Here is an 18,882-nt window from a genome sequence, read left to right on the forward strand (position 1 = left end):
AAGAGGCCATTGGATTTATTGTATGTGTCCAAGCTTGTACCAGCATCCAGCTTTCACAGCATTGTCAGTACTCCTCCCCCTCTCGTTATGTCCTACATTTAAATCAACGATAAAAGACACTGGGGAATTACTATTAGAATGTCTCAAAGAAACTTTATATCATGAATATTAAAAGTACAGGAAATACAGCAAATAGATAACTCTGAGGCTAATGTTTGAAAGTGCTTCAGTTGTCATTGGAATATAGCGATAGAAAATAATCTACAAGTGTACATCTTGTCTGTATACTTTGAAGTGCGTCACCACTACTATGCTACATAAGGTTATACATTTCCTTGAAAAATAATCCACACCAAAATTCTACACCACGTAAAAGCATTGAGGGGAAAAGGCACATTTGTGATACAGCAGTCACATTATATTTGCAACATAAGAGGCATTCCTTTTTGTGAGCCCAAGGCTGCAAGAGTGGTGGTGGTGAGCAGTTTAACTCAAGGTAACCTCCTGAAACCTGTCTGCAGCTGCTCAGGGTTCACACAGTATATAAGACTCCTCCCCCTCGCCTTGCCTCAGATAAGAAAGTGAATGTCAATTTTGCAGGTTGCGAGATCAATAAAGAGAAAATTGCACACCTTTTGTTCAAGAACACTCCAGCCAGCCCCGCTGGAAGCAAACCACCCCAGTAAAACAATCATTTGTCTCCCTCCTCTTACACGCAGCCAGCCTTTGATAATAGCTTCGATTTTACTCTGCATCCTGGCTCACTGCAACTCTGCATCCATAACCCAGGCACCTCTCCTCCCACCTTGACATCTTCCCTCCTTCCTATTCCTCACTCCCTTGCCCCCTTTACCATCTTTCTCCATTTGTTCCACTACTTCTTCTCTCCATCTCTTGGCACGGTCACACCAGTGGTTGTTTGTCTCCACTGGTAGAGGCCAGAGACTCCACACTGGCTGTGTAGATGGGCTTCTTCTGAGAGTGGTCATCACTGGAGGTAGAGAGAGGGGGAGGAGAGAAAGAGTGAGTTGCACCATTATTTGTATATGGACTGCCCAGAGAACTACAGAGGAGAGAAAGAGTGAGTTGCACCATTATTTGTATATGGACTGCCCAGAGAACTACAGAGGAGAGAAAGATAGAGAGTTGCACCATTATTTGTAAATGGACTGCCCAGAGAACTACAGAGGAGAGAAAGATAGAGAGTTGCACCATTATTTGTATATGGACTGCCCAGAGAACTACAGAGGAGAGAAAGATAGAGAGTTGCACCATTATTTGTAAATGGACTGCCCAGAGAACTACAGAGGAGAGAAAGATTGAGAGTTGCACCATTATTTGTAAATGGACTGCCCAGAGAACTACAGAGGAGAGAAAGATTGAGAGTTGCACCATTATTTGTAAATGGACTGCCCAGAGAACTACAGAGGAGAGAAAGATAGAGAGTTGCACCATTATTTGTATATGGACTGTCCAGAGAACTACAGAGGAGAGAAAGATAGAGAGTTGCACCATTATTTGTATATGGACTGCCCAGAGAACTACAGAGGAGAGAAAGATAGAGAGTTGCACCATTATTTGTAAATGGACTGCCCAGAGAACTACAGAGGAGAGAAAGATAGAGAGTTGCACCATTATTTGTATATGGACTGCCCAGAGAACTACAGAGGAGAGAAAGAGTGAGTTGCACCATTATTTGTAAATGGACTGCCCAGAGAACTACAGAGGAGAGAAAGATAGAGAGTTGCACCATTATTTGTATATGGACTGTCCAGAGAACTACAGAGGAGAGAAAGATAGAGAGTTGCACCATTATTTGTATATGGACTGCCCAGAGAACTACAGAGGAGAGAAAGATAGAGAGTTGCACCATTATTTGTATATGGACTGTCCAGAGAACTACAGAGGAGAGAAAGATAGAGAGTTGCACCATTATTTGTATATGGACTGCCCAGAGAACTACAGAGGAGAGAAAGAGTGAGTTGCACCATTATTTGTATATGGACTTCGCAGAGAACTACAGAGGAGAGAACTACATTTAAAAGAGAACAAATAGACTGCCAACCAGTGATCTACAGAATATACTGTAGGTCAAACACAGAGATGTAAAGAGCAACCTAACCTCAATGGCTTTCATATATTATATAAGACAGAATACCTATTACAGAAAGCATGTACTGTACTCATGTTGTAATCACCCTGATATGAGGTTGACCAACATAAGTTGTGGGTCACAATGTGTCTGATTACTGTATATTTATTATGATTTTAACAGTACATACTATATATGACCACAGTACATACTATATATGACCACAGTATACATGTTTTGCAAAAGTCTGGTGAAAAAACATCCACATGAAAAAAATACTATAGTATAAATACTATAGTATGCATTGCAGTGATTTTGAGGACTACAGTCTGAAAAACACTACAGTGAATACTGTAGTACTTAGTGTAGTATACTGTAGTATCTACAGTTAACTATCTACAATATAAATACAGTCGTTAAAGAAAACATGTAATATATTTTTTATTTTTTATTTTACCCCCTTTTCTCCCCAATTTTCGTGGTATCCAATCGCTAGTAATTACTATCTTGTCTCATCGCTACAACTCCCGTACACGCTCGGGAGAGACGAAGGTCGAAAGCCATGCGTCCTCCAAAGCACAACCCAACCAAGCCGCACTGCTTCTTAACACAGCGCGCCTCCAACCCGGAAGCCAGCCGCACCAATGTGTCATCCTCATGTACCTGGCCCCCTCGGTTAGCGCGCACTGCGCCTGGCCCGCCACAGGAGTCGCTGGAGCGCGATGAGACAAGGATATCCCTACCGGCCAAACCCTCCCTAACCCGGCCGGACGACGCTAAGCCAATTGTGCGCCACGGACCTCCCGGTCGCGGCCGGCTGCGACAGAGCCTGGGCGCGAACCCAGAGACTCTGGTGGCGCAGCTAGCGCTGCGATGCAGTGCCCTAGACCACTGCGCCACCCAGGAGGCAAAACATGTAATATATACTACAGTAATTAATGTAGTGTTTTTGTGGACTGTAGTATAATGTAGTATTTATTGTAGTGTTTTTGCAGACATTACTGTAGTGTCCACTATAGTGTTTTGTTTTATCTTTTACATAGAAGTGGAGGCTTTCACTTAGAAGAAACCTACTAGAGAAATTCTAATAGCACATTTTCCATAACCTGTAAGTAGGTAGGACTGGGGTCTGAACGTCAGCTCTTTTCTCTAACCTGTAAGTAGGTAGGACTGGGGTCTGAACGTCAGCTCTTTTCTCTAACCTGTAAGTAGGTAGGACTGGGGTCTGAACGTCAGCTCTTTTCTCTAACCTGTAAGTAGGTAGGACTGGGGTCTGAACGTCAGCTCTTTTCTCTGACCTGTAAGTAGGTAGGACTGGGGTCTGAACGTCAGCTCTTTTCTCTAACCTGTAAGTAGGTAGGACTGGGGTCTGAACGTCAGCTCTTTTCTCTAACCTGTAAGTAGGTAGGACTGGGGTCTGAACGTCAGCTCTTTTCTCTGACCTGTAAGTAGGTAGGACTGGGGTCTGAACGTCAGCTCTTTTCTCTGACCTGTAAGTAGGTAGGACTGGGGTCTGAACGTCAGCTCTTTTCTCTGACCTGTAAGTAGGTAGGACTGGGGTCTGAACGTCAGCTCTTTTCTCTGACCTGTAAGTAGGTAGGACTGGGGTCTGAACGTCAGCTCTTTTCTCTGACCTGTAAGTAGGTAGGACTGGGGTCTGAACGTCAGCTCTTTTCTCTAACCTGTAAGTAGGTAGGACTGGGGTCTGAACGTCAGCTCTTTTCTCTAACCTGTAAGTAGGTAGGACTGGGGTCTGAACGTCAGCTCTTTTCTCTGACCTGTAAGTAGGTAGGACTGGGGTCTGAACGTCAGCTCTTTTCTCTAACCTGTAAGTAGGTAGGACTGGGGTCTGAACGTCAGCTCTTTTCTCTGACCTGTAAGTAGGTAGGACTGGGGTCTGAACGTCAGCTCTTTTCTCTGACCTGTAAGTAGGTAGGACTGGGGTCTGAACGTCAGCTCTTTTCTCTAACCTGTAAGTAGGTAGGACTGGGGTCTGAACGTCAGCTCTTTTCTCTAACCTGTAAGTAGGCAGGACTGGGGTCTGAACGTCAGCTCTTTTCTCTGACCTGTAAGTAGGTAGGACTGGGGTCTGAACGTCAGCTCTTTTCTCTGACCTGTAAGTAGGTAGGACTGGGGTCTGAACGTCAGCTCTTTTCTCTAACCTGTAAGTAGGTAGGACTGGGGTCTGAACGTCAGCTCTTTTCTCTGACCTGTAAGTAGGTAGGACTGGGGTCTGAACGTCAGCTCTTTTCTCTAACCTGTAAGTAGGTAGGACTGGGGTCTGAACGTCAGCTCTTTTCTCTAACCTGTAAGTAGGTAGGACTGGGGTCTGAACGTCAGCTCTTTTCTCTGACCTGTAAGTAGGCAGGACTGGGGTCTGAACGTCAGCTCTTTTCTCTGACCTGTAAGTAGGTAGGACTGGGGTCTGAACGTCAGCTCTTTTCTCTAACCTGTAAGTAGGTAGGACTGGGGTCTGAACGTCAGCTCTTTTCTCTAACCTGTAAGTAGGTAGGACTGGGGTCTGAACGTCAGCTCTTTTCTCTGACCTGTAAGTAGGTAGGACTGGGGTCTGAACGTCAGCTCTTTTCTCTAACCTGTAAGTAGGTAGGACTGGGGTCTGAACGTCAGCTCTTTTCTCTAACCTGTATGAAACACAATATATGGTCTATACTTGGCAAGTAGATGTCTTACTTATAGGTGGCACAAATTGGGATAGGGGAATGGGTAGGGAATATGCAAATTAAATACTGTAGTATTTACTTTAGTTTAAAAAAGTGTTGTGTTTTTGCGGACATTACTGCAGTATTTACTATAGTATTCTACAACATACTACACATGATTGAGGGATACTACAGTGTGTAGTATAGTATTCTACAGTATACCACATAATTCTATAGTAAGTACTGTAGTATTTTATAATAAACTGTAGTATTTTTTCATGTGGGCAGGGAGGAGATCAGGGAGGAAGTCAGCAACTGGGTCGAGCTGGTCACCGCCACTGGGACGCAGCGGTCTACAAGAACACTAACACACACAGTAAATCCACCTTAGCCTTGGTACTATCGTAAGAGTCAGAGTGAAATATAAGGCAATAGATATAATATATTGGCCTGGCTATAATCTGGGATAAATGGAAGAGGGGAGGGGAAGGAGATAAGAGAAAGGAGGGGGCACCACACACACACAGGGAGGGAGAGAGAGAGAGAGAGAGAGAGAGAGAGAGAGAGAGAGAGAGAGAGGTGAGAAGGGCACTGTGCCACAGAGCTCAGCACTCACATGGGTCCCTTGGTGCTCTTGGCCTGCTTGGCCCTGCGGACCAGGAAGACGGTGATAGACAGGATGAGCACCAGGAGAACTGCCCCCGCCCCGGAGGTCATCAACACCAGGTTGGTGGAGTCGTACCAGGCTTGGTTGAGACGGCCGTTGGTGGCTGCAGACCGGAGAGTCACACACACTACAGGCTTTAATAGCGGATGATTCACAGACAGTTTATTTTGTTAGCCTAGCTCCATACTGTCCATGTTGTAGTGTATCCAACTCTTCTGGATAAGATGGTTATAATCTGACCCTTCTGGTCATCTATGAACGTTTGAATGTCTTGAAAAACGATCTGGCCTTAATGGCCACATGCATCTCCACCTGGTACAGCCAGAAGAGCCTGATTCCTCTCTAGGTTTCTTACTAGGTTCCTACTTTTTAGGGAGTTTTTCCTAGCCTCTGTGCTGCTTCATCTGCATAGCTTGCTCTCTGGGGTTTTAGGCTGGGCATCTGTAAAGCACTGTGACAACTGCTGATGTAAAAAGGGCTGTATTAAATACATTTGATTGATTGAAAATAGTGTAAAATGAAGAGCAATTGATTGTTCAATTCGATTATTCACTTCCACTTCATACTGAAGCAGTGTCTTTACTGTTATAATTGACATGCATCCAGTTTGATTGGCGTAACTGACTTGGAGGCTAGATAATTGAAACGAATGTAATCGCAAGGATTAAAATTGACTCTATATTGGCGATATGATCGTGTGGAAAAACCCGTGACCATTAATGCAGCGTAATCATCTCGCAGGTCGCTGATAAAAATGAACAATGATCAGTATGATAAATTGGATTAGCTGTAACATAATGAGTCCTCTTCTTCAGTGACATATTTAGTGTTCTAAGAGACCTCCTCTGCAGTGGCCAATTCCCTCCTCCATCACATAGCCGTAAGACCCTCGCCTTCATGGGAGCCTCTCGCTAGACACTCCCCTGTACCCCTCCTCTACATATGTGCATTGGCCCTAACATCTGTACCTCTCGCCCTCCCTCTTCTCCTTCCTGCATTCTAACCCCTACACATAATGTCCCTCTTCATAACCCCTGACCCCCGAAGTCCCCCCCTTCCTAACCCCTGACCCCTACCTACCTGGCAGCACAGTGATGGAGATGGTGCTGCTCTTCTTCAGGCTGGACAGGGTGGGGTGCTCAGCCATGCAGGTGTAGTCTCCACCATCCTCCATCCTCACCTTCTTCAGCCTCAGCTTGGAGGAGGGCACGATCCAGTCCTCTCCCTGTTAGAGGGAAGGATGGTGGGTGAGAGAGAGAGGAGAGAGAGAGGGGGGTGCGAATGGAGGAGAAAGCGAGCAAACGAGTCAAGAAAACGTTTCTCAGTGGAGTTACAGTATGCTTGTCCCTTTGAGAGAAGCGATAAACTCCCGGACAAGGTGTATTTACCTGAACAGTAATCCCACTGAATAAATTCCACATAAACCCCATTCACTGACCTAGATGGGGAAATCAGCAAAGAATAACACAGCAACACTGTTAACACAACACATAATGAGAAAACGGGAGGCACTGTGGACACAGAACTAGCTGCTGCGCTATTATTAAGAGGGAGAGTTAGACACAGTAGGGGAGGAATAATAGGAGAAACAGAATAGAAACAAACAAAAAAAATACATTACACCTTGCAAATGATTTGGCTCCTGGGATCTCACATTTTCCTGCCAAGAAAGTACATTTCAATTTGAATGAGGGGCTGAATTAAGAGGATTTCCAGGAAAGGCCAGGTTTGGCCAAAACAGCATTCTGTATGCAAATCCACTGGCTCAGATGCATCTAGCCTCCTGCCTACCTCCCATTGACATTACTAGAGACCAGGACTGTGCAGTCAGTCAGCTGCTGTCCATCAAATGGCCCATACTGTTTGTTTCTCTGCCCCCATAATTCCTCCCATCCCCATCCTTGAATACTTTCTACCACTTGTCTAGACCTCATTAAACTAGTAATCCTCTAAGTGGGCAAGCTGCTCTACAGAGAGAGGAGGGCCCAAACCAGGGAATACCAATGAATACTGAGCTCCTCTTATGGTGCTGAGAGAGAAAGAGGAGGGCCCAAACCAGGGAATACCAATGAATACTGAGCTCCTCTTATGGTGCTGAGAGAGAAAGAGGAGGCAGAGATGTAGTAACAGTTATGCAAATAGTTATGAATGTGTGGACAGACCAGTTCAAAAGGTAGATGGAGGATATTCACAGTGACGGATATTGGAGGGTGGAGGGGTATTAAAATTCAGAAAAATGTATTCAAATTAGGACTAACTTGATTTTAAAGGTGTGAAATTGTATCAGGTCTGAAATAGTGGACCCACAATGTCCTGAAGTAGTGATACCTTATTTTACCACTAGGGAGCAGCAAATCAATTCACCAAGGTCTTATTGTTGCCTGCATGGCCATTCGGAGTTTGACATTTAGCATTGAGAGGTCTTAATTCCCCTGGGCATTTGGTTTGTGGCTTTGGTAACAGCAAGTTGAATAATTCAACAATGGTTAACTGAACATTGAAAAATCATTAGAAATCTATCCACAGAATGGCTTTCAGGTTGAATGCCACTTGTCTAGACCTCATTAAACTATTAATCCTCTGTAAGTGGGCAAGCTGCTCTCCAGAATGAGGAGGGCCCAAACCAGGAAATAACAATGAATACTGAGCACCTCTTATGGTGCTGAGAGAGAAAGAGGAGCGGGATAGAGGGTGAGAGATCGAGCGATAGAATGCCAGATCCTGACAACCAAACTCACATATTTCTGCCAGAAGTATTGTGGTGCCTCAGAGGCTGTGGTGGAGCACTCCACCTCCACGTCATCGCCTAGTGTCACAAGCAGGTTTTCCTTGATGAACTTCCGGCTGGAGGAGGACACATCGTACACAGACAGCTCACGCATGTCTGAACAGGGGATCAGAAACACAGCAGGTTCGGGCAGAAATCAAGAAGAATGCATGTGTGATGGTTTTAAGAGGTTTGAGTGTGTGTGTGTGTGCAGCTGTGCGCACAGTGTACAAGCATGCATAGACATCAGTCAACAGAGTCATATCCTTGAGTATACTGCAGTATCGTGCCTCAAATCCTCTACAAATTGCCCATGAGGGAACAATCAGATAATGGTAATTGCCTTCATCTTCCTAAGTCCTCACAATGGTGCACTGTGGAGTGTGACGGTTCATTTTCTCCCTCTCTACGTCAACGGAACCATCTCCATGTGTCTTGGGCTCTCTACTTCTGTCCACACAAATAATTCCCCATTATCGATTGCTCCACAGGCAAAGAAGCCTATCAAAAGACTTGACGGACAATTTGATCGCCCCTGTAGCGGGAGGGGAAATAGGCCTCACGCTATGACCACCCTTTCATGAGCCTTGTACAATACATCTCTTCTTCTGGTTGCTTTGTATTTCTATCTATCCCCTGTGAATTTCCGTTTCTGGAACATTGTTTTTGAAAACAATGAGGAGAATGGATATACTGTACGGTGGAGTGGACAGCAGGCGCTCCTCCTGGAGAGCTACTACTGGGTGTGCAGGGGTTTGTTCCAGCACTAAACTTACCCTCCGGATTCAGCTAATCAAGGTTCTGGGGAGCAGCTGATACAAATCAGGTGTATTAAAGCAGGGTTGTACTAAAAGCCTGCATACCGAGTAGCTCTCCAGGAGGTTTGGTCTTTCCTGCTGTGCCGACTTATTGGCCATCGCACCATTTTTTTTAAACAGCTGTTACAGACATGCATGTGACTATATAGCCCACCCCATACTCACAGTTGATGGTGATAGCCAGGGGCTGGGAGGAGTTGTCGGTTGCCGTGGCATTGTCTGCGACACAGCGGTAGAGTCCCTGGTGGAAGTAGCTGTGGATGCTGCGGATGGACAGAAGCAGTTGGCTCGCCTCACGCCTCAAGATAACACCAGGGATACATTGGCGGTACATGGGCTCCTCCTCCAGCTGATACCACTTATTCATGTACTGATGGAGAGTAGGAGAGAGAGGAACAGTGAGAGAGAGAGAAACAGAGATTTACCTAATCTGCAAACAGCAGTCATATGCAGGACTGGCTCAGTGATATGAGTAGTAGTAGTGAGAATGATTACCTTCTTGGTCTGCATACATTGGTCATTTTATATACAATAAAAATGATAAAGCTGAGCCCTGTTGACATAAACATACTGCACTAACTGAAGTCGAGTTCAAGTCATGTTTCGATAAGTGCAGCACCTCAACACGCTTTACTTCACATAGTTCAGCAACAGAATTGGCAATCATATAACCCAATTATAAGTAAAGTCAGAGGTAGAAGTAGCCTGTGTCCTGACCTTGGAAAACTTCTCAAAGTGGACTTGGCTGGTGTTGAGCTCCGAGTCAGAAAGCAGACATTCCAGGGTGACTTCATCGTTCTCCAGAACAGGCTTGTCTGGTCCCTTTATGACCAGGGCCGCTAGACAGCACAGACGAAGACAACAAGGACCAAATCAACACCATCATCATACACTTCAGTTGTCGATGCTAGTTTATTGTTTAGTTAATCTCGTCCCATGGCTGGTAGTAGACAAGATTATTGTTTAGCCCACCTATTGCTATTGTCATTCCAGTGGGGTTTCTTTGTTGAGAAGTATTTTGATACACTTCAGTGGATGGGCTGGTGTGCCTAACAATTAGGCCACATATAGGGCATTAGACTGGGCTGTTGCAGCAGCTTACTGTTTGAGTGACAAATACAGTGTTTAATATTTATACAAGTGCTTCCTTTTCCTTCTTGTTGACTGGTTCAAACCAGACTGGCAATTAGCCAAACACAGCCAGATGAACAACAGGTTTGTCTACTTGACGAGGAGATGCTGGTAATAAAAGGTTGGTAGGAGGTCCCCTGCTGGACAAAGCGTTTTAGTGCAAAAACACAGACCATCCACACACTTGCATTACTTGTCAGAGGAGCTGAACAACACGTTGAAAGCACACCATTTCATGGGGATGACTGTGGCATTATCGATCCACACCATGGACAATTCTGAAGAAAAGCAATTGGAAACATGTTTTTAGATAGTGACAAAAATCTAAACAGTGACTTAAATTGTTTTTCTCTACAGGCATTGAGTCTCCAAGGTAAATCAAATCCCATGGAATTGGATAGAGGTGCAGAGATTCATGTGATTTGTCACACTTTCAATTCATATTCAAATAATTGGCTTTTCAGGGGAGTTCCGCTCTCAATTAATAATTGAATCAATTACCCAGGCACAAACTGAGACAATATAAAAAAATATATATATAAACTCACCAAAAACAAGAAACGTCCCTTTTTCAGGACACTGTCTTCAAAGATTATTCGTAAAAATCCAAATAACTTCACAGATCTCCATTGTAAAGGGTTTAAGCACTGTTTCCCATGCTTGTTCAATAAACCATAAACAATTAATGAACATGCACCTGTGGAACGGTCGTTAAGACACTAACAGCTTACAGACGGTAGGTAATTAAGGTCACAGTTATGAAAACTTAGGACACTAAAGAGGCCTTTGTACTGACTCTGAATAACACCAAAATAAAGATGCCCTGGGTCCCTGCTCATCTGCGTGAACGTGCCTTAGGCATGCTGCAAGCAGGCATGAGGACTGCAGATGTGGCCAGGGAAATATATTGCAATGTCTGTACTGTGAGACGCCTAAGACAGCGCTACAGGGAGACAGGACGGACAGCTGATCGTCCTCGCAGTGGCAGACCACGTGTAACAACACCTGCACAGGATCGGTACATCCGAACATCACACCTGAAGGACAAGTACAGGATGGCAACAACAACTGCCCGAGTTACACCAGGAACGCACAATCCCTCCATCAGTGCTCAGACTGTCCACAATAGGCTGAGAGAGGCTGGACTGAGGGCTTGTAGGCCTGTTGTAAGGTAGGTCCTCACCATACATCACCGGCAACAATGTCGCCTATGGACACAAACTCACCAACACTGGACTAGACAGGACTGGCAAAAAGTTATTTTCACTGACGAGTCGCGGTTTTGTCTCACCAGGGGTGATGGTCGGATTCGCGTTTATCGTCGAAGGAATGAGCGTTACACCGAGGTCTCTACTCTGGAGCGGGATCGATTTGGAGGTGGAGGGTCCGTCAAGGTCTGGGGCGGTGTGTCACAGCATCATCAGACTGAGCTTGTTGTCATTGCAGGCAATCTCAACGCTGTGCGTTACAGGGAAGACACCCTCCTCCCTCATGTGGTACCCTTCCTGCAGGCTCATCCTGACATGACCCTCCTGCATGACAATGCCACCAGCCATACTGCTCGTTTTGTGTGTGATTTCCTGCAAGACAGGAATGTCAGTGTTCTGCCATGGCCAGCAAAGAGCCCGGATCTCAATCCCATTGAGCACGTCTGGGACCTGTTGGATCGGAGGGTGAGGGCTAGGGCCATTCCCCACAGAAATGTCTGGGAATTTGCAGGTGCCTTGGTGGAAGAGTGGGATAACATCTCACAGCAAGAACTGGCAAATCTGGTGCAGTCCATGAGGAGGAGATGCACTTAAGTACTTAATGCAGCTGGTGGCCACACCAGATACTGACTGTTACTTTTGATTTTGACCCCCTCTTTGTTCAGGGACACATTATTCCAATTCTGTTAGTCACATGTCTGTGGAACATGTTCAGTTTATGTCTCAGTTTTTGAATCTTGTTTTGTTCATACAAATATTTACACATGTTAAGTTTGCTGAAAATAAATGCAGTTGACAGTGAGAGGACGTTTCTTTTTTTGCTGAGTTTACATACACATCTGCGTCACCTGATTTTACGCAGCACTTGAGATCGTTTCAGCGCGACCAAATAAACACTTGCAAAACCGAGAACAAAATAATCTCTTTCCCATAATATACCAACCATGATAACACACCATGTGCAGGTAATGAGATAATGAGTGTAAGTTAAATCTGAGTATAAGCCCTTATGTGATGCCAACACAGCTGACCTACAATATCTTGTCAAGCAGTGGTGGAAAAAGTACCCAATTGTCATACTTGAGTAAAAGTATAGATACCTTAATAAAAAGTTACTCAAGTAAAAGTCACGCAGTAAAATCCTACTTGAGTAAAAGTCTAAAAGTATTTGGTTCTAAATATACTGAAGTATCAAAAGTAAAAGTATAAATCACTTCAAATTCCTTATATTAAGCAAAGCAGACGGCACCATTGTCTTGTTTTTAAAATGTATGGATAGCCAGGGGCACACGCCAACATTACTTACAAAAGATGCATTTGTGTTTAGTGAGTCACAGATCAGAGGCAGTAGGGATTACCAGGCATGTTCTCTTGATAAGTGAATTGGACAATTTTTCTGTCCTGCTAAGCATTCAAAATGTATTTTTGGGTGTCAGGGAAAATGTATGGAGTAAAAAGTACATTATTTTCTTTAGGAAAGTAGTGAAGAAAAAAGTTTTATAAAAGTTATATAAATCGTAATGTACAGATACCCTCAAAAAACTACTTAAGTAGTACTTTCAAGTATTTTTACTTAAGTACTTTACACGACTGTTGTCAAGTAAACTAACTTGAAGGGCAATGCTGAACAGAGTTCACATTTGCAGTTGAACTAAAACGAATAAGCCTACATAACATGTAAGTGTAAAGAGAGAGTAGAATAAAATGAAATTCACTCAGTTAAAGTAAATAAAATTATATTTACCAATACTGCTGTGAGCCTGTGCAATTACTAAAATCGCAAAGAGTATAAAACCTCTCATGTTTGTTATTGGATTCTGGGTATTGATGAGTATTCCCACTCTGCTTCACTGTCTGTATCCAAATACTGCAAATCCGTCTGACTGTCGAAAGGAACGTTTGGCACTGTACTTATTGATACTGGGGGAGGCGTGGCTTCCAGGGTTGTCTTTCTTTCAAAGTTAGGAAACAAGCTTTACACACACACATATATACATATATATATATATATATACACACACACCTCTTTCTTTCCACGTGCCGAATGTTTTTGTTAAAGTGTTTTTTTCTGTTTGGTTTTAAATAACTGTTCTCCACTGTTGTAGATATTAAGTAAAAACAAGACGTGTGTATATTGATAACAATGGGAGTATACGCTCCAATTACCAATCACTCGTTAGTGCGTCACTTGTCTCCGTGCGCTCAGGAGGTTGATGTACAGTTTCACGCAGGTCAGCGCTATACGAGATCATTGGAAAGTCCCTAACCACAACCATAGCACTTACCTAACATTTTAAAATTCTACTTTAATGGGGTAGGGATGTCCCAAAGATCCCAGATAACACTGACCGTGTCATGCATGGCTCTCCAACCCGGTTCCTGGAGAGCTACCCTCCTGTAGTTTTTCGCTCAGAACGGTAGCTCACCAGGACCATGGTTGGAGAGACGTACTGCTATCATAAAACGCTATTTTGTCACACACAAGAGCTTTTGCCATCTATAGGTCAATTACCTATCATTAACCAAACCTGTCCCGACTTCAGGTGGGTCCGAAAATGGTTCCGTTTACACTTAATTACATATCATGACAAGTGGAAGGACGCTCTTTACGCATGGGGTGCCGTTTTTTACCCATGTGGACTGTTCTGCGTCGCCTGATTTTACGCAGCACTTGAGATCGTTTTAGCGCGACCAAATAAACACTTGCAAAACCTATAACAAAATCATCTCTTTCCAAAAGGTACTGTGAAATGCTGTTGAGTTTCGAGGAACCGTTAACACACTTGAAACAGAGCCTTTTCATGGACACATTTTGATTAGTCAAACTCCCAAGAACGCCCGTCTCATACGTTTTTCATTTTTTCTGTTTCTGGCAAACCAATTCTGGCATTTCTGTAGTGTCATCACTAGTGGCTTGTCATGCTATATGTCTGATATAAGATCTCCCAGATAATTGTACAAGCCTTGCCTGTTGTTGGGAATCCCAGCTGACCGTGGTTTTAGTATCATTTTATACCAGTTAGTAAACATCTGAGACATTTAGAAGCACATCTTGGGTCAAAGAGGCTGGAGTGAAATTATCATTACAAAAGGCCCTATAGATGATGTTTTTAAACAACCCTGAATGACTGAGGGCAATCATTTACTGTAAACTGGTCTATGTGGAAAAACAGATGGATATATAAAATGTATTTTGACAGGGAGACATCTCTTTTACAGATGAGTCATGTCTGTATACCTACACACTATATACATCAATATACACAAATATTCACATCAACACACAATCATAGAAAACCAACACAATCTTCGGCAAAAAGGTCCTCAATCAGCCTTTTGCACTGCTCTAGAGGCTACAGAATACCAAAGAAGGGAAGTTGGCCAAACAGAAGTTTCAATAGTTTCAGTGTCTGAAAAAAAAGACCCTAGGCAACAGTAGCATTTGAAAATAGTGGGAGGCAACACAGATATCTAGATCAATGGTTCTTAACCTTTTTCAGTAACTGGACCACCAACTGAATTGTGCTCGGTCCGGACTACTCCTGAAGCACAGGAGGTTGGTGGTACCTTCATTTGGTAGGATACGCTCATAATGGCTGGAGCGGAATCGGTGGAATGGTATCAAATACATCAAACAAATGGTTTTCATGCGTTTGATTCCATTCCATTTACTCCATTCCGGCCATTATTATGAGCCGTCCTCCCCTCAGCAGCCTCCACGGCTGAAGCACCCCCTCATGTGCATTTTACCAGTAGGCCTATGGTCTCATGAGTCTTCTCAAGTACCCCCAGGGGTCCTAGTACCACTGGTTGGGAACCACTGATCTAGAGAAGGGGTGTCAAACTCATTCCATGGAGGGCCTAGTGTCTACAGGTTTTTGTTTTTTCCTTTCAATTAAGCCCAAGACAACCATGTGTGGGGAGTTCCTTAATAATTAGTGACAGCAATTCATAAATCAAGGACAAGGGAGCAGCTAAAACCTGAAGACACTCGGACCCCCATGGAATGAGTGACACCTGTAGCCGAGACAGACTAGTTTCAGAGCCTGTGTTTCTGCTGCTATGCTTCTAAATGACCACTAGGTGGAGATCTGAAGCAATAGATAACAGGTCAACAAACCATGTGTCTCTGAGAAATGATCCTGATTAAAAAATACTTTGTATAAGAGCTCATCTTCCAACAGTTGATCCTCAATAAAATCACTAAACCACTAACATATCAGTTGTCATGAAGTTTAGTACAGTGTGGTTTATGCAAAAAAAAAAAATTTTTATGTACTAGAATGATCTAATCTGAGATCAAAGGCACAATGAGCAAAATAGATAAACTGATATACACAAGTATATACGGGCCTATAGACAAACAATATCAGTTTCTATCATTACAAAATATATATTACATAATGATGCTAAACACAACATATCCTCACTTCTGCACTTACTTTTTATGTATTATTTAACCTTTATTTAACTAGGCAAGTCAATTAAGAACAAATTCTTATTTACGGCCTACCCCGCCCAAACCCTCCCCTAACCCGGACGACGCTGGGCCAATTGTGCGCCGCCCTATGGGACAATGTCTTACAGTGTCATACATTAGAGATGTTATCTGTGGATTTTGCCAAACCAGTAAAATAAATACAAAATAATCCAAAGCTCTCAAATATCATCTTTAGTAGCCTAATCATGGAATTTTGCTTTTGAGAAAGAGAAAATTGGACTCGCAAAATGTGAACACTATCGCAAAAGACTTCCTTAGGCCTGGAGTCCATCTTTTAAAGTGGAAATTCAATCTGAAATATGTCATAGATCCCATTGATAGAGACACTTAATTTTTCACTTTGTCTTCTCACCTCCCTTCACCAACATGCCTTTACACATTTTCCTCCTCGATGAGTTTCAAGCTTTCAGCCTCTTCTCACCTCTCCATGTTCCCACCTCTCCCTTAGCCTTTGATCCAACAATCTACTGCATCAAGCTTCCATCTCTCCCTCTCACCCCTCCCCCTCAGTGTCCCCCAGGTCATCCTCCTCTACCCCTTCTGTAGAGTAGTGCACCAGAGTTTGGTGTCTGTTTCTGGAGGGAGCGTCCCCAAAACGCAGCCCACAGTCCTCACAGGTGTACAGCTGAGCCCTCCCTTCCCTGCTACTGTCTGGTTCTGCTCTTCTGGAGGGGATCTTCACACCGCTAGACTGGAGCTCTTTGTCTGAGGTTACAGTCAGACCTGACCCTGGAGGAGCACGGAGAGACCCAGGGGAAAGGATTTTGGCCGGGGCAGGAGTAATGCTGGAGCTCACGTCAGTATGGGGGTTGTTGCGTAACCTGTTTGGATTGGCACTGGGGCATCCCACAGCAGCTGAGCTGTCTAGACTCTGTCTCCCTCTATGGGACCCACCGGCTCCTCCACCCCCTCCCATATCTGACACCATCCCATGGACAGTGCGCTGGTGGAAGCGGATGCCGGAGCGATTGGAGAAGCCCTTCCCACAGAGGCTGCACACAAACGGCCGTTCCCCGGTGTGGATCCTTGTGTGGATCTTCAGTGCCCCCGACTGGGTGAAGCACTTCCCACACTGGGTGCAGCGGTAGGGCTTCTCACCTGTGTGGGTCCTTTGGTGGGCCCGGACCCCGGCCAGGTGGGGGAAGCCCCTCCCACAGTAGGCGCAGGCATAGGGTCTCTCCCCAGTGTGAATGCGCCGGTGGATCTTCAACGCTCCCGACTGGCTGAAGCTCTTGCCGCAGTCAGGGCATGAGTAGGGCCGGGCGCCGGTGTGTACATTGAGGTGGATGCGGAGGTTGGAGTGGGAGTTGAAGGCGCGCCCGCACTCGGTGCACAGGAAGCCACCGGCCTTGTGAGCATGCTGGGTGCGCTGGTGCTGTAGCAGCTGAGAGGGTCGGGGGAAGGAGGCTGTACAGTGCATGCATGGGTGTAGGGTGGGGGACACTGTGGTCACCCCTCCAACATGGTTCTGGGGTGGTTTGTGTACCTGCTGGTGGCGGAGGAGATGGGAGCAGGAGGGGAAGGAATGCTGGCAGGACAGGCAGGGGAAGGTGCCAGGGGCCAGGCCAGGGTGGGAGTGGTGGTGGGGCAGGCAGGTGGTAAGGGGGCAGTGGTGGTGGTAGTGGGTGTGCGTCTGGGAGAATGGAAAGTCTGCTGCCCCCTGATGGTGGTGCAGTAGCTGGGTGCAGGTCTGGAAGCCCCGCCGGCAGCAGAAACAAGGGAAGGTGGGGATTTGGGGCAGGGGGCTTGGTGAAGAAGTACCCTGGCTAGGGTGAGTGGTAGGGGCTGAGCTGGGGCTCTGGGTGCTGGTCTCCTTGTCCTGACTCTGGGGCTGACTGAGCTCTGGGCTGTAGGTGCTGCTGGGCTCGGGCTGTGAGGACACAGTGCCTCTGGGCTTTATGGTCTGGAAGGAGGAAGAGGAGGAAGAGTAGGGGCAGCCAGGGCAAGTGCAGGTATGGTGCTGAGCTGTGTACAAGTGGGGGGAAAGACAAAAGCAAGAAAATACATGTATTATAATGCCAGACAAGCCGTTACCTACGTTTCCTTAGTATTGCCTGTCCTTTCTTATTATGTTCTCCACTCACCTTGTCCACTGACGTCTCCATCTCTGGCCTCTCTAATGCTCTCTGCCTGGGCCTGTCTGGGCTGGGCTGAGCCTGGGGCTGCTGGTGGGGCGTCTTTTAGCCCCAGAGCCCCCCCAGAGACCATCAGGTCTCCAATGAACTGGTGCATCTCCAACCAGGAGCCTGGGTCATGCTGGGTGGGGGAAATGAAGAGGGAGGATAGGTGTCAATTGTAAATAGCAATGAGATTGCTTATACTACAACATATTTAATTTGTGACTTACATATACATTAGCAACAGTTATCCGTTTTACAAATATTTAAACAGTATTATATATATATTTTTTAATCCAAGACTGATTTTTGGTATTTTTTTAAATTATGGATACAAATAGGCTACACAATCATATTCTCACTTCTTCAAAATGTGAATTTTATTGACAGGCCTATATACTTACGCTCACAGCGAACTTGTCTTTGTCCATGTAGAATAATGTGTACAGTTGTACGAATTTTTTGTCGTCTGTTCCGTTTCATCAGCCTACATTGCTCGAAGCAAGAGAAAGGAATTTGAGCTACGTAACCCAAACGTCTTCCGATCGACACTGAAAGGGACATCTATTGCAAGCTGTTGTGTGTTCTTACGCCCGCCACATTTCCCTACTTGTGTTATCTGCGCCGGATTTGACAAATTATTTCCGGGCTTTCTTACCATGTGACAATATTTGTAGTCTTTTCTTCAACCGAGCTCTGTACTGCGCGCATTAGCACTATCCAACTGTCTCGAGGAGGTAGGCCTATATAATTATAGACCTACCTAGCCGAGTTAATAATTTATTAACATTTCAAAATGCAACACTGGAATTACAACGCATTGGTTAAATGTTAGGTTATGTTATATTAAGATTTATATCAGTGTGTTTACAATTAGATACACTTACCATAGTGCCTTCCATACTTCCTCTCCAGCACTCA

At 44.9% G+C, this 18,882-nt stretch overlaps 2 protein-coding genes across 3 annotated transcripts; both read right to left on the reverse strand.

Annotated features, from left to right (window-relative positions):
- Positions 1-127: 127 nt before the first annotated feature.
- LOC129857253 (carcinoembryonic antigen-related cell adhesion molecule 18-like) lies at positions 128-13,235 on the reverse strand. The gene is made up of 7 exons (XM_055925305.1): positions 13,088-13,235; positions 9,722-9,843; positions 9,170-9,374; positions 8,158-8,303; positions 6,500-6,644; positions 5,369-5,522; positions 128-991 (listed from the first exon to the last, which is right to left on the reverse strand). The coding sequence occupies exons 1-7, from the start codon at positions 13,143-13,145 to the stop codon at positions 904-906; spliced, it is 918 nt and encodes a 305-aa protein (XP_055781280.1). The 5' UTR covers positions 13,146-13,235; the 3' UTR covers positions 128-903.
- A 134-nt stretch (positions 13,236-13,369) lies between these two features.
- Positions 13,370-18,688, reverse strand: LOC129857252 (zinc finger protein 771-like). 2 transcript variants are annotated; one of them, XM_055925303.1, is made up of 3 exons: positions 18,366-18,688; positions 17,929-18,100; positions 13,370-17,809 (listed from the first exon to the last, which is right to left on the reverse strand). In XM_055925303.1, exons 1-3 carry the CDS (start codon positions 18,390-18,392, stop codon positions 16,338-16,340), a joined length of 1,671 nt encoding a protein of 556 aa, XP_055781278.1. In that variant the 5' UTR covers positions 18,393-18,688; the 3' UTR covers positions 13,370-16,337. The 2 variants fall into 2 exon arrangements, with proteins under 2 accessions (XP_055781278.1, XP_055781279.1); XM_055925304.1 differs by lacking the exon at positions 18,366-18,688 and having other exon boundaries at positions 13,370-17,804; positions 17,929-18,040.
- Between the last annotated feature and the right edge of the window lie 194 nt (positions 18,689-18,882).

The sequence above is a fragment of the Salvelinus fontinalis genome, chromosome 6, assembly GCF_029448725.1.
Source record: "Salvelinus fontinalis isolate EN_2023a chromosome 6, ASM2944872v1, whole genome shotgun sequence".
Lineage (NCBI taxonomy): Eukaryota > Metazoa > Chordata > Actinopteri > Salmoniformes > Salmonidae > Salvelinus > Salvelinus fontinalis.

Excerpts from the sequence above, each read along its gene's own strand:
- LOC129857253 (XM_055925305.1), bottom strand. The coding sequence starts at position 13,145 with ATGAGAGGTTTTATACTCTTTGCGATTTTAGTAATTGCACAGGCTCAC. Across the intron at positions 9,844-13,087 it reads ACAGGCTCACAGCAGTATTG|CGGCCCTGGTCATAAAGGGA; the intron begins GTAAATATAATT and ends TGTGCTGTCTAG. Across the intron at positions 992-5,368 it reads AAGAGCACCAAGGGACCCAT|TGATGACCACTCTCAGAAGA; the intron begins GTGAGTGCTGAG and ends CTCTACCTCCAG.
- LOC129857252 (XM_055925303.1), bottom strand. The coding sequence starts at position 18,392 with ATGGACAAAGACAAGTTCGCTGTGAGC. Across the intron at positions 18,101-18,365 it reads AAGACAAGTTCGCTGTGAGC|CATGACCCAGGCTCCTGGTT; the intron begins GTAAGTATATAG and ends TCCCCCACCCAG. Across the intron at positions 17,810-17,928 it reads TGGAGACGTCAGTGGACAAG|CTCAGCACCATACCTGCACT; the intron begins GTGAGTGGAGAA and ends ACTTGTACACAG.